We start from the raw sequence: 22,989 nt of genomic DNA on the forward strand, positions 1-22,989 counted from the left end.
TAGTTTCAAATTTTTAACTCTAAAAAATGTTTCAATGCTTGTTGGAAAGAAGAATAGTAGAATTTTTTTTTTTTACAAATTAAAATAATTGTGTTCAAACACTTTGTCGCGAATTGTAAATTCAATTTTCTGAAGAATATCATTTCATTTTTATTCATTCCAAGACTGTACATAAATGTAGCATGAAAATAAATGGCCATTCCCTAATTTTCTTGAATCCTGCTTGACTATTGTTCATACCATATGAGGCAGTGTCAGGCCATGTAAAGAGTTCTGTCTCCACATTGTCAAACATCAAATAAATGTTTCATTATTTTGGCCAGAATTTTTTTTTTTTTTTTTGCAGAAGCCATTTATTTTATCCTTTTCATTTTTTTTTTTCTTTTACTACCCTTCTATTTTCATGTAAAGCTTATCTATCTCTTGATTGTAATGAAAACATTTCTACATAAACATTGGAACAAGTCCTGATGCATTCATTCAGTTGTTTTGTTTTATAACAAGTATACAATGTCACATGCATAGTGTAAAAAAAAGGTAATTAATTAAACAATGATTCTACTCTAATGATGCTTAATATAGTTAAAGTAATACAAAATGGCTGCTCATTATGTATGCTTGCCCAGGCAGAGAATCAATTTCCAATCTTGACACTGTAGCCTAAAAAAAAAAAAAAAAAAAAGGAAAAAAATCTGATTCAGTGGTTAATAACTTCTTGAGGTAATTAATCTGATAAAAGATTCTGACTAAAAGTAAAAAATCAATAGACATTTTTACTAATGTGCATTTTTTAAATTTTGTTTCCTGTTAGAGAGAAAAAAAATAAAAGGTGAAAATAATTTGCAATGCTTATATAAAGAAACTGCAATCATTTACATGACTATGTATCCATTAATTTTAATTTTTTCTTATCAAATAACTCAAATACAAATAGAGAAGCATATGTTCTTGTCCTCTTCAACAGTATAACACTTCCAATTTCTTTGGAATATATTTGAAAGGTAATTCAGGACACTTACAGATTTCATTTACATACATTTTGACAACTTGTATTAATGCTTTCATTAACAAGCAATCTTAAATGCTGAAAATCATTTCATTTAATAAAAAGACAAATGTCACTTTATTTGTCGTCATAAATTATAAGCTTATTAGGTATAAAAGAAACAAATGTGACAACATGTTTCATGTTTAGATATTAAATCCAATTTGACCACATTATCTCCAAGTACCAGTCTAAGCATGAGATAAAGCCAAGGTTATTTATTGCCTTCACACTTCTTTCTGAAGAATGTCACAACATATGGACCATGCTTCATTGCTCCACACTCTGAACCAGACAAAGCATTACCCAACTCAATTATTTCCTTGTCTTCATATTTTTTAAAAATCTTCCAATGAGTATGCTTGATGGGATCTGCTAAAGGCCAATTAAAAAAAAAACTGATAACAAACTGCATTTTTTAAATCAACGTTTGGTAAATTTCATAACATGCTGAAATATTTGCACAATTATTTCATTTACCTGACAACATAAGAATCAATAAAAAAAAATCAATAAATTATCTATTGATTTTTAATTATTTTGTTTGGAATCTTGAACAAGGGAAAGAAATTTTTTTTGCTTGAAGTGGTGGTAAATGCTGAATGAGTCCTCTTTTTAGGTGGCAGCTCTAAATTCAAACAAATAATATATAACTATATAATCTTCTCTAGTTATAAGTACTACCTCACTAGCAGAGTTGTTAGCATGTCTACCCAAGGAGGTATGAGCCACAAGTTCAAATTCAGGTAGTTCCCTTTTTTTTTTAATGGTAAAATCCAGCCAGCTATCCCTTTCTCTCCCCCACTCCCAACTGGTCCAGATGAATGATAGGGTTTTGAGAAAGGTAATAGCATGAAATAGAACTAAACAAAAACAGTTGGTAAAAATATTATAAATCCCACAGATTTGTTGTTGTTGATCTAGATCTATTACTAATTTAATTACATGACTGATCCTAACTACAATTACACTTCATATAAGCTTTGTTGTTTTTTTTAAATATTTTTTTTATCTTTTTATTTTTACTGCCAAATTGTTTCATAAAGTTATAGGTTTTCACTGTTTTCAAATTAACATGTAAAGTAATCAATATATAATAGCTTCAACAACTAAAATTCTAAAGAAAATAATTTTCTTTTGACTGTTGTTCAATATTCCTACACAAAATAATGAAAGCCCAACTACATAATTATGTTTTATTACCATATTTCTGTCACATCTAAGCCAAACCCTATTTAGGGAAGTTCTAGATCCGAACAAAACATTTTAAGAGCGAGTCGCAACTATACAATCACATGTCCTGTTGAAGGTGGAGCAAAACTATTGCTAATAAACAATTGCAATGAGCAAGGGAGAAGTCATGGGACATGTAAGTGCAAACCAATGTTTGTGTCTTCCACACTGTATCCTACCCTGACTGGTGCCAATCTGCTTACCTAACCAATAGCTACAAGACAACCATTGTTACCTACATCCTGCACCAAGGATGAGAAAGTGGAAAAGTGAAGAGAGTGTCCTAGGCTACAAGATTCAAGCAGTAAGGGATAGTGCTAGTTGAAAAAAAAAATAGTGGTAAAACAAGAGGCAGCTCTATTCCAATGTGAGTTTACACAAAAGTTCCCAGGAGCAAAGATTCTCAGAGCTAAGTCTTGGCCTTCAGACAAAAGCACAGACATACACTGGGAATACCATTAAAATAGCAGCTTGGAATTTGCTTGTGACCTCATTTTAATACCTACTCTTTGTTGTTGTTTTTCTTTCTATTACAGATTATGTAAACACTGTCAGGTAATGTAAATCAGCTATTGTACTAGTTTATTTTTAGATTGAATATTTTGCAGTGCAAGGTCAAGGTTGTATGTTGTTGACAAGTTCCATAAGCTTTACAAAATGCTAGAAGGGGGCAAGATGTAGTATTTAAAGACTTGCATATTCAGTTTGCAGAGAGTAAAAGAATTTCAATGGAATAGTACATTAATGTAGTGTGTATAGTATAGAAGTGATTCCTAGTTCCTGAATAAAAGTTTGTATTTATTTAAAGAAGATTTCAGTTTTCAGTTCATACTTTAAAATAGTATCTCCAGCATCTCCATATTGTTTGAGAAGTCAGAAATTGTCTACTAGAGAACTATGTAGAATTAGAACATCAGAAATGCATTGTCTGGTCATCACAATCTCATGGTAACATCAACCAACAAAATTAGAACATCAGAAATGCATTGTCTGGTCATCACAATCTCATGGTAACATCAACAAAGACATCATGACAATCAGCCTCAAATGTCAAAGACATTTGTAAACCTGTCATCTCAGGCCCAAGAAAAAGTGCAATATGTATGCTGCATAGATTAATTAAAATAAGGTAAACTAACTTCACTGAATGGTCTTAACTTACAGTAGGTGCCTTGCTGTGTCCAGACATGTAGCCCAAGCACATACTAGCAGTGGAGTGAATCCAGGCAACTTCCACTGTGAACAAAACAAATTATGAAAGTGTATTACTACAGTTGTCAATATGTCACAAAACTCATGTAAGTGAACAAAGTCAAACATAAAGTCTTGGCAATATGTAGGGTCCCTTAAAGATCTAGAAGCATACAGAATATTACTGTGTCCATACCCCACAGAGGGTAAATGTTTAATTTAGCCAACATAACGATCAAATCACTCTTTCACTTTCTTATAATCTTGATCAATCACTCTTTTGTTTTCTTATAATCTTATTAAATAAATTCCAGATGTTACTTTAAAACAGTGGTTCCCAAATTTTTTTGTCTAGTAGACCCCTTGCCATATTTTCAAGTTTTCGGTAGACCCCCTGAATTTTTCTGAAATTTCATTAACTTCAAATGTGTTTTTCTTACACATTCAAGACCATAGAAATTCAAAATAAAACTTAAGATACATTACATGAATTGACAAAACAAAAAAAATAAACGTTTATTGGTGGGCAGCTTCGAGAACAAAAATTTCAATATTGGGCTTCAACCTAGTGTTAGGTTTAGTATTATCTCTTCTGGATTAGATGATGTTTGACTGATTTGAATTTGTTATCAGGCAAGGTTAACGAGTCCAGCTTTTTTTTTTTTAAAGTATGTTGTTTACAAGTAATTACATAAGAACCTTTTAGTGTCCTAACTCAACCTTTAAATTGTATTATTTCTTAAAGGAATTTTTATCATGATATTAGATATAGGAATGTGTAAAACAGGTTGTAAAAACGTTTTCAATGGCTGGCAAACTCAATTTTTTTGCCTATTGTGTGAAGTTTTCTGGAGTTTGATAAAGTAAAGTATTGTAAAATGCTCACAAACCTCTTTTGTGATGTTTAATCAAACTTTTTTTCTACTCTGGGTCTATTCTGAACTTAAAAGTGTTCTAAAGTATTTCAAATTTCAATCTATTTTATCATGTTGGCGTTGTCTCAAATGATGTTCCAGATTTAATGGTTTCATAGCAACATAACTTTAAACTTAATTGCATAAAAAGCACAAATGCAATTGCTTGTTTCTCATTTTGTACAGTTCTCAAAAACATACCTTCTCTATTCTCATTCTATACAGTTCTGTTAAATTTACCTTCTCTATTCTCATTCTGTACAGTTCTGTTAAACATACCTTCTCTATTCTCTTTCTGTACAGTTTGTTAAACATACCTTCTCTATTCTCATTCTGTACAGTTCTCAGCAACAATATGCCAGCAAACTTCTCATTACATGGTTTCAAAAATTCAGACTCTGAACCAAATAGAACAAACAAAAAACAAATCCTATCTATTCAATACATTGTCATAACCAATATTTCATTGCATTTCAATAATGCTGACATCAACAGAAAGAGAAAATTGTCTTTTCAACAGAAGTAAATTGATTAAAAGGGGAAAGTTGAATTGATAAAACTGAATAGCACATGAGACTAAATCTATTTAGATTGAATGTCAGAGATAAATTATACCCACAAACAGTAAAGTAAATGTACTGTACTAAACTGTATTATTGCATAGTTATGCAGATCAGCCCTTTGTTACTCTTTCTTTGGTAATTGACAATCAAAATGAAGGATGAAAATGAAAATAAAAGCCAAATGTTTTTAAAAAAGTCCTTTTTGTTAATGTGAAGTATAAATGTAGCCAAAACAAAATAAATGTGCTGAATTTCAATGGCCAGCATACCTAAAAAACTGTCCTTAAATGAGTTAGCTAGTGAGTGAGTCAAGTTGTCACTGGATCTAACAGAGTCACAACTGGTTTTTGCTAACAATGTCTTCATCAGCTGTTCACCACATCCTGGAAAATTGAAATTGTGTATTTCTGATTTATGGGTATTTTAGAAAAAGTTATTTTCTGCTTTTACATTTTCCAAAGTTCTGTACTATTATTACTTTATAATATACATGATCACATCAATTATATAAAACTTGTAGAATCTTTGTTTCCAATAGGTTCATGTTGTGGCAAAGATAACTAGCTCATTCTGTAGATTCAAATTAAAATATTTTGGTTCATCACTGTCTTGAGCAAGAAAATAAACTGCTCCAACACACACTATTCAAAAATTGTCCTGAGCAAGACTTCAAACTGCTCCAACAAACAGCATTCGAAAACTGTCATTAGCAAGACAATAAACTGCTCCAACACACTCCATTAAAAAAAAAATCCTTAGCAGGACAATAAACTGCTCTAACACACAGCATTCAAAAACTGTCCTGAGCAAGATATTAAACTGCTCCACCAACACAGAGCATTCAACACGTCATATACAAGTCCGCGCTATTTTGTCAGGAAATTCTTTTTCTAAAGTAAGGAACATAAAATGTATCTGTTTCTTTAAAAGATATGAACAGTTATTACCTTATTATTTTTCTATCGAAAAAAACAACAACAACAAATTTGTCACCATCAAATAAAATAAATTTCTTCAATTAATCACTGGACCTCACAGAGCTAATAAATATGTGGGTGTTTAATAGAAACTTAAGCATCAAAGAGTGTTAAATGTATAATGTTTACACCAAAAACTTAGGTAAGAGATCACATGTACGTACAAGAGATAAAAATGACAACATCTAGCAATGTACTAAATTGGCCTCCTTCAGGCATAGAACGACTATGGTTTATATGGTAGAACACTTTTTCATGTGACTGTGGAGCCCTATTCTCATGAGACATTCCCATCCATATGTATTCACTTTGGTGGTAGAGGAGTGAGCCATTTTTTATTTGGCTTATTGAGAAGAAAGCCTGGACATTATTTATTGTCAGAATGTTGTTGCCCACACAGCAGTTTTCCCCTCTTCAAGCAGCTGATGTGTCAAAAGGAACAGCAAATATACAAAACAATTTGGGATCAGTAGCATCGCAGGCTCTACAAGGTTGTAGCACTGTTTTGAACAAGCAGCCTAAGCGTAACCAGCTCCTGATTTTCCACAGGGTCTCCTAAAGCTTCTCCGCAAGACAGCAGAGGTTTAGATTCAGAGTTTTGTTCTCTTAGGTGGGTTGCCGACCAAGGATAACAAGGCCATCTTGCACAAAGCTTACTGGTTTAGGTTCAGATATGAATCACATTTGTCCATTCTCCTGTCAGTGGTAACAGTTCCGCATGGCTCAATATCTAAACCACATGTGAAGGTCAGGAGTTGGCTATTTGAGACACGTGCTATTGGAATCATTTTATGTGCGTTTAAAAACCATTTGCAATGTTCTAAATGTTAAATTTTGAAAACAAAAATGTCTACCTCAAAAGTGGAACTGAAGAAGCCTACCTGATGTGACAGCTGCTACACCTGTTTTGATATCTGACATTTGATTCTGTGCCCAGCAACCAGCTCCATACACAGCACTCTGTGGTAGACAAAGTATCATGTTTTAGTGTTATTAATGTAGACTTTTACTTTGAAATTATAATCAGAAAATTACCTAGACTATACTATGAACTACAAATGTAAACATTATCCTAAAGAGTTCTACTCCGCCCCTTCTTGTGTCTTTAACAATGCACATATGTAAGTGCAGAAAGTTGAAATACACACAACTTACAGCGCCAAGTCTTCCTGCATGTTTTAACCATATTCCTCCACTGGAGGCTGCAGCTGCCACATTACCAAAATGATCAACACAGACGGCTCCCACAGTATCATGTATAGCATCAGCTCTTGGGATGTCCGCACTGGGACTCTGGGAGAGATACAAATTACTTTGGTTGACACACATTTTTTTTTTTACACATTTTCATTAATGAACTTTTTTGGTTACAATGTTATTTGTTTAAATGTTAAAAAATACAAAGAAACTAGCAGTAAAAGCCACAAAAACAGCACTAGAAGTACAAATAATGCATAACTCTTTTTCAACATGTCAAGGTCATCAAGAAAGCATACTACAGAATGCTGAAATAGATATGGTCAAATCCTAATGCAGTACAATCCAATAAGAAGTTACCAGCAGTTTTTAAATTGCTGTCTAGAAAGGGTTCTGCACGTTTTCAGAATGGGAAGATAAACTAAGCTAATCTTTTTTCAAGTGAAAATGAGAATGTGCATTTGTTTGTTTTTTCTAAAAATGTAAAAAACAAAAGAGCCAATCCATACTGCAGTGCAACAAAAGAGCCAATCCATACTGCAGTGCAACAAAAGAGCCAATCCATACGGCAGTGCAACAAAAGAGCCAATCCATACTGCAGTGCAACAAAAGAGCCAATCCATATGGCAGTGCAACAAAAGAGCCAATCCATACTGCAGTGCAACAAAAGAGCCAATCCATACTGCAGTGCAACAAAAGAGCCAATCCATACTGCAGTGCAACAAAAGAGCCAATCCATACGGCAGTGCAACAAAAGAGCCAATCCATACTGCAGTGCAACAAAAGAGCCAATCCATACGGCAGTGCAACAAAAGAGCCAATCCATACTGCAGTGCAACAAAAGAGCCAATCCATACGGCAGTGCAACAAAAGAGCCAATCCATACTGCAGTGCAACAAAAGAGCCAATCCATACGGCAGTGCAACAAAAGAGCCAATCCATACTGCAGTGCAACAAAAGAGCCAAGCCATACTGCAGTGCAACAAAAGAGCCAATCCATACTGCAGTGCAACAAAAGAGCCAATCCATACGGCAGTGCAACAAAAGAGCCAATCCATACGGCAGTGCAACAAAAGAGCCAATCCATACTGCAGTGCAACAAAAGAGCCAATCCATACGGCAGTGCAACAAAAGAGCCAATCCATACTGCAGTGCAACAAAAGAGCCAATCCATATGGCAGTGCAACAAAAGAGCCAATCCATACTGCAGTGCAACAAAAGAGCCAATCCATACTGCAGTGCAACAAAAGAGCCAATCCATACTGCAGTGCAACAAAAGAGCCAATCCATACGGCAGTGCAACAAAAGAGCCAATCCATACTGCAGTGCAACAAAAGAGCCAATCCATACGGCAGTGCAACAAAAGAGCCAATCCATACTGCAGTGCAACAAAAGAGCCAATCCATATGGCAGTGCAACAAAAGAGCCAATCCATACGGCAGTGCAACAAAAGAGCCAATCCATACTGCAGTGCAACAAAAGAGCCAATCCATACGGCAGTGCAACAAAAGAGCCAATCCATATGGCACTGCAACAAAAGAGCCAATCCATACTGCAGTGCAACAAAAGAGCCAATCCATACTGCAGTGCAACAAAAGAGCCAATCCATACGGCAGTGCAACAAAAGAGCCAATCCATACTGCAGTGCAACAAAAGAGCCAAGCCATACTGCAGTGCAACAAAAGAGCCAATCCATACTGCAGTGCAACAAAAGAGCCAATCCATACGGCAGTGCAACAAAAGAGCCAATCCATACGGCAGTGCAACAAAAGAGCCAATCCATACGGCAGTGCAACAAAAGAGCCAATCCATACTGCAGTGCAACAAAAGAGCCACTCCATACTGCAGTGCAACAAAAGAGCCAATCCATACTGCAGTGCAACAAAAGAGCCAATCCATAGTGCAGTGCATAAAGCCACTTTATTGTAAAAGTATATGAAGTACACTAGACAAAACTAAAATGGTTGTTTTTTTTCAGTTACAATAATAATTTTTAGCAAACCCCAAAAGGGGAAAAGACGCTATTAGTTTTGTGTGAAATGTCTGTTCGTCTGTTCCAGTTAGATCTCGTAAACTAGAAAAGATAGTGAAAATCCGACATCACAATATTTTAGACCATTCAAAGTTCTGATGTATGGCTACTTTTTTTTTTCTGAAAGCAAAAAATCTAATGTTTTAAATCACTTATGCAAGCAGTTTTTTAAAAAGAAAAAGCTATTTAGTATGCATTATAAGTTAGACCTAATTTAAAACGAATAGTAATCTTGTAAAGTGCATTTTCATAAACATTTTTTTTACTTTACGAAAATGTTTATTTTTGAGAATTTGATTAAGAGATTGAGCCTTTTCAGAACAATTACATCAATTATAACACTTTAGTTAGGCCAGGGGAGGTGCGGTAGCTGAGCAGTAAAGCGCTTGGCTTCCAAACCAGGAGTCCCGGGTTCGAATCCTGGTGAAGACTGGGATTTTCAACTTTGGAATCTTTGGGCGCCTCTGAGTCCACCCAGCTCTAATGGGTACCTGACATTAGTTGGGAAAAGTAAAGGCGGTTGGTCGTTGTGCTGGCTACATGACACCCTTGTTAACCGTAGGCCACAAAAACAGATGAGCTTTACATCATCTGTCAACCTTCTTTCTCCATTCTTATCTCTCATTTGTCTTTGATATAATTTCATTCGGATGTTCTTTCTGAAAATATTGAAGCCTGCCTGGGTGGACCACTTCGGGGGCCGATTTTGAGTTTGTGTTTCCACAAAAACTGTCTTGGTAACCTTGTTTTTATTAGAATTATCTTTCTTTGCTTAAGAGTTGCACACATTTTAAAAACAGTAAGAGCTGGTGAATGTGTTAAAGCACAAAAAATAGCAATTTAAAACACATGGCGTGGCATAAAACATAGCATTTGAATCTATATAGGATTAAGGTCAGATGTACAATTGTATTTTTTGAAGAGAATTTTAAAAGCTAAAAAAAATGTCTGTCTGTCAACGTTGAAAAAACCCCCACAAAAAATACAAAACAACAGCAGATTTTACCTGATTGACAGATGACAGACTTAATGTTGATTCTTCTATTTCTAATTTACGCTTCTTTAGTTTATGTGTACAGTTAGTTGTTTCAGATTTCAGGCACTTTCTTGAATAATGTCTGAATGTTTTCAAAGCTGCAACTAAAAGTAACAGACAACTCTTCATGATTGCATTGAAATGACAACAAAGTTTTACAAATAAACTAAAAGTACGTTTTTTAGGTGGTCTTAAAGTGGTGGTTGAGTGGTTAAGTGCTTGAGTTCCAAACCAAAGGGGTGTCAAGTTCGAATCTTGGTGAAAACTGGTATTTTAAGTTTTTGGATTTTTAGGACTCCAAAGTCCACCTAGTTTTAATGGATACTTGGCATTAGTTACAGATGCTAAAGATGATTGTTTGTTGTGCTGGGCTGGCCACTTGACATCTTTGGTAACTGTCAGCCATGGAAACAGGTGACCTATACATCATCTGCCCTATAGATTGCAAGGTCTGGATGGGGTTCTTTACTTTACTTTTTAAATTCTTAAGACAAGGCACCATTTCATTTTTGTGTGATCTTAATTTTTTTTACTAGAGAGAATATTTCCCTCAGCTAAGCGTGTGGCCAGGTTCTTGGATAAAGTTGGTCTTCTACACCAGAAACAGAAATTATTTTAGATCATTCAAATCTGAAAATTTAAGATTATCTAACAAGCTGAATATATTAAATGCAATTTAAAAAGAAATATTATGCTAGCATTAAAAAGGTAGTCAACAAAAAAAAAAGTGTCTTACCAGAAACTAAATTATCAGTGATCCCTATTCCTCTGTCTACACAAAACTGTTGAGCACCTTTACCTACTAGAATACTGCAATAGAAACAGTTAATGGCAGACCTGCCTACCAAAAAAAGTCCAAATGCGTAACGCTGAATGGTCAAAATGAGTATTTTGGCACCAGAATGCGTAACGCGATCCACTATTTTGTCATATATATATATATAGATCAATATGACAATAGAGATGATATCTAGACTAGATCTGGATCTATGTCTATATAATGAATATAATCTACGCTAGATCTGAGCTCAAGAGTGTTACCGATGCCGTGGATCCGCTACAAACGTTGGTCTACTCCAAACTTTCGTAGGCCTACCTTCATCCTTGATCTATTCTATACTAAGACTAAGAATCTAGTCTAGATCTAGACTAGATGGTAGTAGATTCTATGTTATCGATCTAGATCTAGTCAATCTACATCATACTACAACTAAATTGGATCTAGTAATGTAGAGAATCATGATTTAACGTAATGTCTAGCTAGACCAGTGTTTCTCAAACTCTTTTGTCTGCCGGCACAGTAAACAAACTACAAATATTTCGCGGCACACCACGAAGAGCATCAGTTGTTTTATAATAAAAAGAAAAAAAGATTTTACCTGTTTTTAAGTATTATATTTAATGTGCAGGGTGTGCCTGTTTTTGAGAGCAAATGCGACCTAATCGAGGCTCCAAAGTCGACAAACAAACTCGCATTTCATCGTCTATTGTAAGAAGTCGCTCTTTTTTCTTAGATTTGATTTCAGTCAGTGCTGAAAATCCAAACTCACAAAACCATGAAGATGCAAATGGAAGAATTATTTTGATTGTTTTTAAACTGATTGCAGGATATAACTTGTTGATTGAAATCCAAAACACATCCAAGCTTTCTCGGCAAAACTTAAGAAATGCATCATTTTGTAAATCAATGAGCTGCTCTTCTTCTTCAGTTGTAAGATTTGTAGCTTCATTGTTTTCAAATGGATAGCTGACTCATCCATATTCATTACTTCCAATTGTTGGAAAGTAATGCTGCAATGCTAACTGCAGGTGTTTCAAAGTGTCCAGAATTTCGGGGGTGATTTCTTTATTTGAAGCACATTCATTTAAGTAGGAAAGCAGACCTTTCGAGATCTTACTTTGCCACAAAGACAATTTTTCACCAAATGATTTCAGTTTTGAGGATGAAATGATGATGGTTTCCGATGGTCCTTGAAGACTTAAATTCAATGAATTTAATTTGTCAAATAAATCAGAGAGAAATGTCACCTTAGCCCACCAGATTAGGTCATGAATAGAAAATCCAAAGTCTTTTTTTTCAGCCTCCGAGAATGAAATCAGCTCAGCCTTGAGTTGGATGACACGCTTTAACACATTTCCCTTGGAGAGCCAACGAACGTTGGTGTGATACAGGAGACATTTGTAGTCTGAGTCCATTGCTTCACAGAGCTGAGAGAAATGTCGGGATGCCAGCTGTCTAGATTTGATAAAGTTTACAACTTCAATCACTTGATCCAGAACAGACATCAGATCTTTCGGCAAAGATTTAAAGGCAAGAGCTTTTCTGTGGATCATGCACTGAACAACTAATACATTTGGATTTTCTTGACGCACAAGAGTGACGAATCCCTTTCTATTTCCCTGCATGGAAGGACAGCCATCGGTGCAAACGCTTACACAGTTTTGTTCCACTGTACTTTGAATAGCAAAATGTTTTCGTTCACCACTTCAAAATATCTTCGCCTTTGGTCGTAGTTGGTAAGTCTTTGCAAAATAAGAATTCGTTGACACATTTTTCATCCTTTATGAACCGAATAAAAGCTAGCAGCTGGGCTTTGCCACTAACGTCAGTGGATTCATCAACTTGAAGAGACCACAGCAGAGACACTTCATCGTCAGTCACGTCGAAGGGTTTGCAGATTTGATCTTGTAAATCTGACGATAAGTCTTCAATTCTGCGCAAGATAAAACCATTGGACAAAGGAACTTTTTTAACTTTTTCGGCGGCATCGGGTCCAAGGATAGTTTCAACAACTAATGCTAAAGCTGGTGCAATGACTGATTCAGCCTCTGTGTGTGCTTTCTTGCGTTTTGCTAATAACTGAGCAACCTTATAACTTGCAATCAATCCCTTTTCTGGCAGCTTTAGGTACTTCATAAGTTTCTTAGCTTGTTTATTTTGTTGAGCGTTGATGTTTTCGAAGTATTCCTTCGGTTGCACTTTTACAGCTGGATGTTTTGTTTCCAAGTGTCTCTTCAATTTGCTTGGAACAAGCGCCTCAGTCGACAGGGTTGCATTGCAGATCAGAAAGAACGACAATGAAGCATCTTCAGGTCCAGAAGATATGAAACCATATCCGATTTCATCTTCTTTGTACCTTCGTTTGGTTCCTTGCTATTCATTGAACACTTTCGCAGTTTCATTCTTACTAAAGTGTTTCTCCGTGGATAACAATGAATAACGTTTATTGATTATTTGTTATTATTAGCATACACCTAACCAATTTACATGAAACACATCGCTTATTATTATCGTTACCAATTCAAAAACTGCTGTGCATCTGCTAAGGCCGCCTACATTTGAGTCAATATAATAATATATGTATAGTTGACAATTCCATAACTTGAATAACTAACACCCCTTTCCGTCACTATGGAGCGATCCACAACTATTACTGGTCGTTGTAAGTGGGGATGTCATCGCAACGTAAAATACAAATTAAATAGTAGGCAGACTTATGTAACGCTGCACGTGTGGCGTTCTGAAAACTCCCATGGCACACCTGCAAATCTTCGGCGGTTTGAGAAACACTGAGCTAAACTCTAGCTAGATCTATTCCTGTATAACAAGTTATCTAGATTCTAGATCTAGAATCCAGATTAGATATCTACAATGTCACTCAATGTGTTTTGAATCGATAGCACTTCGATATTTTTTTTTCTATACAAATGAATATGGGAATTAGGGATTCAACATAGATCTAATTAATTTCTACTAATGAACTTACAAAAAAAAAAGTCACGTTGGTGTATCAGCTAACTGACAGTACCAACCTTGGTACCAACCAGCCACTTTCTCTCGCGTTCTTCATTTATAGACTAAATCTAATTGCTTTTAAGAACCAATCAACGTATAGATCTGGACACAATGTGTCCTCCCCCCCCCCCCCCCCCACAGGACGGCTTAGCGTGACGTCCGTGACCGCTCGTAAGCTAGTCAAGATAGGGGAAAAAAAAAAGGATACGAAATGCGTAACCCGACGGGTTAAATGCGTATTTGCGTACTGACGGTCAATTTTGGGAGATTTAGCGTAACGAATACGCATTTTGCGTAACGGTAGGCAGGTCTGTAATGCCAATGCTACTTGCACAGTTAAATGAACAGTAATTTTATACAATGTGAATAAAATCAGAATAACAGAAAAAAAAATGAAAAGCAGCTATTGTATTGCAAAACAGTTGAATTAGTGATTGATCAACTATTGTCTGTGCAGTATAACATACACACTGATTGGTAAGATACACAAACCACTTCTTTAAGGAAATCAGTTATTTCATCTTCATTTCAATCCTATTTGTTCTGTTTTTTGGCTAATAGAAAATGGTTATCTTCCAAAGGTCCTAAAGTTTGATGTCTTGCCATTGCCAGCCTCTCCTTCTTTTACCTGCAACTATCCATACAGAAAGTTCTTTTCTAATTGCTAATCTTCTCTTCAAATGACCATTCCATCTGAGTGCTTTTAAGAATGCTGAGGAAGTCCTCTTAATGTTTATTTATTTACTTACCATCCCAGACACTTCCTTATTTATGATGCAGACTCTAGAAGTGATGTTTTATATTTATGATGCAGACTCTAGAAGTGATGTTTTATATTTATGATGCAGACTCTAAAAGTGATGTTTTATATTTATGATGCAGACTCTAGAAGTGATGTTTTATATTTATGATGCACTCTAGAAGTGATGTTTTATACTGATGATGCATACTCTAAAAGTGATGTTTTATATTTAGAGTTTTCTAACTTTGTTGTAAGAGTTCATATCAAAAGAGCAATGAGCCTGATCTTTGTGTAGAGAGCTCTATTTAATCCTTCCCAAATGTTCTTAGTTTTGGAAGTGCTGCTGTCATCTGGGCAGTTCCTTTCACAGTCTTCACAAATATTGAAATCAAATACAATTCCTTACCTTGGTCTGACACGTCCATATGGTAGGGGCCCAAGTTTTTGTTCTTCAACCAATCGACTAGCGATAACCACTGGATTGGCAACCCCTGTGGATTGAATACAAATAAATTATTAAAATCTTGTTTTAATAAAATCTGAAAATTGTGTATAATATTGTGATGATCATATATAAAATTGTTAGGATATTAGAAAAATTGATTTCAAGTTCATATAAAATAATGTGACAAAATGGTATTTGAAGAATAGTGAGTTTATGACTTTGATTGTTTGCAACAAATGATTATAAAATAGATCTAATGTTTTTATATAAATTTAACTTGGAGAATTAGAAAAAAGCTAATCTTACTTTGTGTAATTTTAGACCTGATCAATCAATTTGAGTTTTTTTCTTTTTCAACTTAAAATGATATTTATACATAACAACTATTTGTCACCTTCTGTACTTTTGTTTGAATCATGGATAACTATTCTTCTAATCAGATAAAAGTTGCAGTACCTGAGAGAGCACCTACTGCTCCAAAGTGTAAGGTTTCTCCATCCATTACACTAGCATCACACTCCACAGTACCAGTGACCGTCATGTTAGAGCCTTTCCCACAGTTAGTTAACTCATCATCCTATTGACAAGGAAACAATACATTAACCAAGAGACTGCTAGTTTCACTCATTTGTTACAGATACAATATAATGGAGTCAGGAATAAAAAAATAAGAGACCAGATTTCAAACACCAACTACACTCGGTTTGGACTTCAACTCTGAAGGAACATCCAAAACATGTAAAACATTTTACAAACAAACATTTTACAAACACTAAATAGCAAAGCATTGTGAGGCCCTATTCGAAACGGATTTCGCGTGGACAAGTTTGGGTAGGGAATCGGACAATAAGTGAAATTTAAGAGTTTGTATTAGAAAATAAATTCGTCTTTGCATTTTATTCATTCTTTACTATGTATAGAATTACTTTACAAGCTTTGCGTGTAGCAAAGTCATACAGTATATCATAATAATTCTCTTTCCTACATAGATCCCGCTCACTAGCAAGAATTACCAAATGTTTCAATCTATCTTTGAGAATTGTTGACCTCCTGGTAAATCGACATGAGGGCGCGGGAAATCTGTTTTAAGTTAAAAAATTGTTTAATTTAATAATTTATATACCTTGAACTAGCGCGGGTCCTATGAAAGTGCGGATCCTTTGAAAGTAGGGGCCCACTGCGGTCGCATAGGTTGCAGTGGCCTAAGACCGGCTATGCAAAATAGCGGCGTATGCTACGCCACCGGTTGACTAGTGTAGATGAATTTGTATAAAACTTAATGTAGAAACACAGAGAATTAATAGTTTTGAATATTATCTATCTGTCCATCTCATTTTCAGACTTAAGATTGTCTTCTAATGTGCAATCCATCATCTTAAAAAGTCTAAAGTATACAGAATTAATATTCATATATCACATGGAAATTTTAATAATTTGAAACCCCAAATAGCTACCTTAATTGAATACGGTCCCTTGACTTTCCCGTAGAAGATCTATCACAGGTTTTCAATCCAATATTTAATAAAAAAAATACTCCACATTTTTTTTAACACCACAGATTTTTACACTAGTTTTCCTGAGGCTGCCTGATGTAGCAGTATACTTACTGAACATACCTATTCTTTTTATACTGTAATGTGACATGCAGTACAGTACTGTATAGCATTTTTAAAAATGACTGAACATTTAAGAAGTGTTTTAAAAAAAAACCAGCTTGTAAAGGTTATGAAGGAAATGGGAAATAGTTATTTAAAAGTTTAAAGTGTTAGGGGATCTCCTGTGATATTAGTTTATATAGAAAAACAGTGTATGTATAGGATATTAAATACTGCTGTTCAAGGGAACACTGTGATCTAAAACATGGCAAATCTATCAAATAAGTTGCTCATTGTGACATACTGCTAAAGGTGATATTAACCACAGCTCTACTAAGTATACTGGATTCTTTGAATTTTGAAGTCAGTTTTTGGGCACCTTTCCATGTATACTAGCATAACACAAGATAGATATTAATCGCACAGAAATATATAAACTACAATGACGATGCATACAGTTTATACTAGAAAATTAGATTGATTTCAAGGCCTGATTTAATCTCTTGAACTCCATATATTTAATCTATTTACAAGTTGAATTAAATTAATTAAACTTAGCACAAAGAACAATGTCTCTGCCATAAAATTAGTGTGCCATCATGAGCCATTTCTCAATGTCCTTGACAAGGTCTTCCTTAGTGTCTTACCTTTTTTTTCTCTCCTAAAACAGAATGAAGTTACAACAAACACTTTTAAATCCTGTCAAATTTACTAGAAAAAGTATACATTTATTGCTACTTTCACTGTTTCAATAGCCAAATTTCATGAAAGATTTAGCTTTGAAATAATTTAACACTCATATGCATTGTCAACCATTAGGGTCAGTAAAAGACTTTGTTTACCTCCAATGCTGCTACAGCAGCTGTTACAGCCTCTAAGGCTGAGCACCTCGCTTTTAACAGTAGTAGAGCCTGCAGAGTAATAAAAACCAACAGTGAGATCTATGTCATTGAACTAGAAGTGGTAAAAGCTACAGACAATGAAATTCTAAATATTAAATATATTTATTCTGAGACATCAAAAGCTGATAAAGTCAAGTAAAATACTTTATAGGTTTTTTTTTCCTTTTCAAGAGTCCAGGATATATCAAGCTATTCATGTTGCCTACCTGCTTACATGCTTTTTTACAAATATCTTTATAACTTGATTCATTCAATTTGGAGTGATTCCCAGCTCCTAGTGGATCAAAGTACATGTATGGATGAGAAATTTTTGTTGTTATGATTACTTTGAATTAAATGTTTCATATGATATTATGGTATAACTTTAGAAGCCAAAGATTCTCTATATAACAGATCTAAAAATAAAGAATGTTTTCAGTTTGAAATTTTCACGGGCAGGTGGTAAATGTTTCTATGGTGGTTGTTATAGTAAAAACTAAAAGATCTGAAAAAAGGATCACAACGGCAATGGGGTCCCACAATGTCCTGCTAATCACTGTAAAAACACAAACTAAAAGTTTATGACCTTATCACAAAGACCTTTTTTTCATGGAACAGTACCAGGAAAAAGAAGAATAGGCTGACAAAGAAAGCAATGGAAAGACAAAAAAGACTGAAAGAGATTCTATTTAAGGCAAAAGACAGAGAGGAATGGATAAGATAGTCAACAGATCATTTATAGTTCCCCAATTAAGGAATGGGTGAATGTGGATGTAAAAAAAAACAAAAAAGTAAAGGTAACTCTTTGCGACGTGATGTAAAGCTCATCTGTTCTATGGGGCCAGCATAACAACCAACTGCCTTTAACAACGACTTACCCAGCTTTTGTCAGGTATCCATTAGAGTTAGGTGGACTTAAAATCCAGTCTTCACCAGGATTCTAACTCAAGAGTCTGGGTTCGGAAGCCAAAAGCTTTACCAGTCAACTACCAAGCCCATGGTGGTACTTTTAAAGAGAACCTAATGTTGCTGGGTGGGTAAACTCTAAAACTCCTTGAATAAAAATCTTAGCCCCAGCCATTATTCTAAAGTAAACATTAAAGTTGACAATGAGATGGAAGATGTAAAGTCTCAAGGTGGTTTTATAAAGGACAATTGAGGCAATGTTTTTATGTAGCTAGGTTTATAGAAAGATTAGTCTGACCCGAGGTTATAAAGTTTATTGGAGGCCTCATTTAAGAAATGGTTCATTATTAATTTTTCTTCAAACTTATGGCTGTCTCTTTTCACACATAATGATACAAACATTTAAAATTATTAATTTTAGAAATATTTCTCAAGAATAAAAAAAACAACAGACAGAGATATTCCATTACAGATTACTAAATCTCTTCCTTAGAAACATTTAAACTTAATTCTCCTACCCAGGACAACAAGTTAATCCCCAGAGCAGTGCAGAGTCATTTTCTATTGAATGGTAAAACACTTACAATTATAGCCTGATAAACAATTAAATCTAATTCACTGTAGTAATCTTTATCCATAATAAAATCATTAATAAGCAAGATGTTTCTTGCACAATAAAATAAAATGACCAGTTTGTTAAAATTAATTCGTCTTTTTGGGGAGGGAGGGATGTGGGTGAAAATGTTTCTTTTTTTTCTTGAGTTGGTTCTCCTAAAATGCTTCTGATTCCCACTATAACCCAACCCTATGACTCTGAAGAAATATGGAAAGACCCAATTGTTACAACCTACCAACATGAACAGCCACAAACACATTTTTCACTTCCTCCTCTGTGCTCATGTTTAATACATCAGCTTCAGTCTGTACTTTCTCATGCAGTGCCAGTACTAAAGTAATACAAGATGTAAGAAATTTTAACAATAATATTTCTATCTTTTTTTTTTTTGCTAGCTTACGTACCTCTATAAACATTTTAAATTACAAAACAACAACATATTAATAAGATTTTCTTCTTCTTCCCCATTATTATGTTGGAGTGTTCAAATGACTAGACCAATATCTGAGATGAAATGCATAGTGTTTTCCAGATAAGGTAGCTCGCCAAAATAGGGTGTCTTAGGACAAGTGTCTTGTCAGGCCTATTGATGAAAATGCAGTTTTGAAGGGCATGGTTGGCATTCTCTTGTGACACCCTACAAGGGCAAATTTCACTAGTCCCAATTTTCAGCTTCCAGAGTAAGTCATATTCATGTCAGGTGCTGAGAAAAAAAACTGGGGATAGCTTATAACAGACGCTGTCTTGGTTCTTGTAATTTGGATGAGATCTTGTCCATTTTTCATTTAGTCTACTCACTATTAGTTTCTTCATTTCTTACAGATAGAGTGGAGTTTTGATAGAGTGGGAAGCATGGTCGAGAGGCAAAGTACTCTTGAACTTGGCTTGGCTACCTATGAAGGAACCTCAAGGTTTGACACCCACCCGACTCGAGCAGAATTGTGTTCAATGAGCGCCTAAAGGCAGCAAGGAAAACCTCCTAGATACCCCCGCCCCCAACTGGTCCACAAATGAGATTGGACTGTATCACTCTGAGCATGCAATAAGCATGAAAGTAGGGCTATATAAAAAATATTTTTTTTTAGATTATAAATTCATTCTCCCACGCTTGACAGGTGTGTCAGCCTTCTCATTTCCTTTTATTTCAATGATCCATTAGAGAATAATTTTATTGCTGTTGTTGTTGAGCTGTACAAGGACTACATATGACCTGAGTTGTTTCACATAGACTGTTATGGCATTGGTCAGGAAGACACATACTTTGGTTGTTTTCTAGCATGGTAGCTGCTAGATTCTAGCTCTAGTTATAGTGCTACCTTTAACTTTTCATTTAGAAATCTGATAAGTAACAACATTTTTTTTAAATTACAAAAATAGATCTCTAGATCTAGATATAGGTGGCCACACTTTGTCATCACTGGGTCAAGAGTGCATGATGCAATGAAGAAATGCCCTTGTACCTATCTGAGTCTATGACTGATCACCCCATATGCTGCAAAATAGACAGCTGCCAAATAATTGACCAGAAAAACCAGGAGCCTTCAATGGAAGTTTTACCCATATGTCCCCCTTAGAGCACTGCACTCCACTGACTCATTGCTTATAACATAGTTTAAGTTATAGTTGTGTAACGTTTCTCCCTCAAAAACTAAAGTTTGTATGCTGTATGCTTTTTCAGCGCATGGACCAAACTGACCAATATATCTGTAGAATTCTAGATCTAGATTCTATATCAGTATCACCGAGTATCATCTATATATCAATCTAGATTTCTAGACTGTCATTTGGCTCTAGTGTCTCTACACCTTTGGCCATCCCACTGACTCATAGCTTATAACTTATACGAGTCTAAGACGTCTAATAGAAGTTATAGATTAGTTGAATTAGTTGTGTAACGTTTCTCCCTCAAAAACTACAGTTTGTATGCTGTATGTAGGCTATATCAGTGTATCCACTGTATCATAAAAAATAATCATTGTATCATAAGTCATGCTCTACTACTCTAGTTACTAGTAAACTCTAGTCTCTAGTAGTAGATCTAGAGTGTAGATTTGAAAAGATTAGATATCTATATTTATATAATATATACTGATTATACTAGATAGTACTAATAGTAGTAATAGTAACAGATCTATAGACAATATATTATATCAAAATATATAATATCTATTATCTTACTAATCTAAGTATCTTCTACCAGCATAGCCATAGGCATAGCATAACCTATAGGGCATAGACTCTATGCCATAGAGTGATAGAGAATGATCAGATATTCAGAATCTATTAATATTACCTTATCGCCCTATTAAGGCTATCATAATCATATTCATAGTATTCATAGACCTATGACTGTGTAGTATGACTATGATAGATTCTCTGAGTCTGAGACTCTACTCTACAACTCTAGATCAACTAGATCTAGATATAGACTCTAGATTTAGTCAATTTAGAATCTAGATCTAGAGTAGATAACTTCTTAAGTCTGATAACTTAAGACAAGTTTAAGATTATTATGATTATCTAGAATCTGACTTTAGAGTTAGTTAGAGTTTCAGTTTAGAACTAGAGTCTTTGAGTTTGAGTATTAGTATATAATAATAATAATAATATTAATTTTATTATACTAATACTTGTAGTATTATTACTATTATTTTTTTTTATATAATTATAGTCTATATAATAGGTGGCTGAGCGGTAAAGCACTTGGCTTCTGAACCGGGGACCGGGGTTCGAATCCTGGTGAAGACTGGGATTTTTAATTTCGGGATCTTCAGGCTCCTCTGAGTCCACCCAGCTCTAATGGGTACTTGACATTAGTTAGGTAAAAGTAAAGGCGGTTGGTCGTTGTGCTGGCCACATGACACCCTTGTTAACCGTAGGCCACAGAAACAGATGACCACAAGGTCTGAAAGGGGAACTTTACTTTACTTTTTTTTACTATAGTCTATATAATACTCTATATAGAATAGATCTAATAAATCATCTATCTTGACTTAAGACTTAGATCTAGAGTAACTTACATCTATCGAACACCTTCATTTTAAGGTACTTATCGAACACCCCATTGTATTTTTAAAAATTCTCCTTTATTTCGATGATTATGAAGAAACTAGTCAATTCCTATTGTGCATCGTCCATTTCTTTATAGTTAAGTTATATTTAGTTTCATTTTCACCAGAGGATAATTTTTTAAATTATATTCAAAGTGCATTGGTAATATTGGTATAAAAATTTCACTTTTTTTTACCTCTTGGGAAGAGTGAAGTGAGTCTCGGGTTAAGGGTATTTTTTAATGCCAATGATGCTTCAGCTAAACAAAACCTATATAATATGCTTCTAATTATATGGCTCCTTTTGTCTCGAAAGGCAATGGATGCGCCCAAGTGAGTCACTGGTTTTGGCTTAATCTTGAGACGGGGCAGAATCTGGTGTGGCTAATCAAGCCAATTCTAGAACGGCAGACTTTGCCACAATTCGTACATGTGTATGCCTCTGATTTAGGGCTAGCAGACAGGGCAGCTTTCTTTTTTTCCCTCTTGATTAAAGCCGCTTCAATTCTTTTGTTCTCAGCAAGGGTTGTCCCAGCACGCACAGTCTGTCTCCATGCACTCCGGTCTTTGGCTATGTTTTCCCACATACTTTCACTGATGCCTGAGGCTCTCATGTCTCGCTTGCAGACATCTCTATATGTTAGTCTTGGGCGGCCCTTGGGTCTGACTCCTTCCACAAGCTCAGCATATAAGATATCTTTCGGGATTCTACCATCTGGCATGCGGGTGACATGTCCGAGCCAGCGTAATCTTCTTTGTGTCAGGAGAGC

General features: G+C 35.0%; 1 protein-coding gene across 6 annotated transcripts in view; it reads right to left on the reverse strand.

Moving 5' to 3' along the window:
* Nucleotides 1-471: 471 nt before the first annotated feature.
* The window catches only part of LOC106056975 (threonine aspartase 1-like), a 29,608-nt gene continuing 7,090 nt past the window's right edge, over nucleotides 472-22,989 (reverse strand). For 2 of the 6 annotated variants that reach the window (XM_056024838.1, XM_056024840.1), the window contains exons 2-14: nucleotides 19,405-19,500; nucleotides 17,875-17,942; nucleotides 17,609-17,677; nucleotides 15,628-15,748; nucleotides 15,133-15,217; nucleotides 10,925-10,998; nucleotides 10,159-10,292; nucleotides 7,079-7,216; nucleotides 6,805-6,883; nucleotides 5,216-5,329; nucleotides 4,624-4,781; nucleotides 3,441-3,514; nucleotides 472-660 (exon numbers count right to left, since the gene is read on the reverse strand). In XM_056024838.1, the coding sequence (XP_055880813.1) occupies nucleotides 609-660; nucleotides 3,441-3,514; nucleotides 4,624-4,781; nucleotides 5,216-5,329; nucleotides 6,805-6,883; nucleotides 7,079-7,216; nucleotides 10,159-10,292; nucleotides 10,925-10,998; nucleotides 15,133-15,217; nucleotides 15,628-15,748; nucleotides 17,609-17,677; nucleotides 17,875-17,942; nucleotides 19,405-19,453 (1,215 nt within the window). In that variant the 5' untranslated portion in view covers nucleotides 19,454-19,500 and the 3' untranslated portion in view covers nucleotides 472-608. The other 4 variants (XM_056024839.1, XM_056024841.1, XM_056024844.1 and 1 more) reach the window with 4 other exon arrangements.

Source organism: Biomphalaria glabrata, chromosome 3, assembly GCF_947242115.1.
Source record: "Biomphalaria glabrata chromosome 3, xgBioGlab47.1, whole genome shotgun sequence".
Classification (NCBI taxonomy): Eukaryota; Metazoa; Mollusca; class Gastropoda; family Planorbidae; genus Biomphalaria; species Biomphalaria glabrata.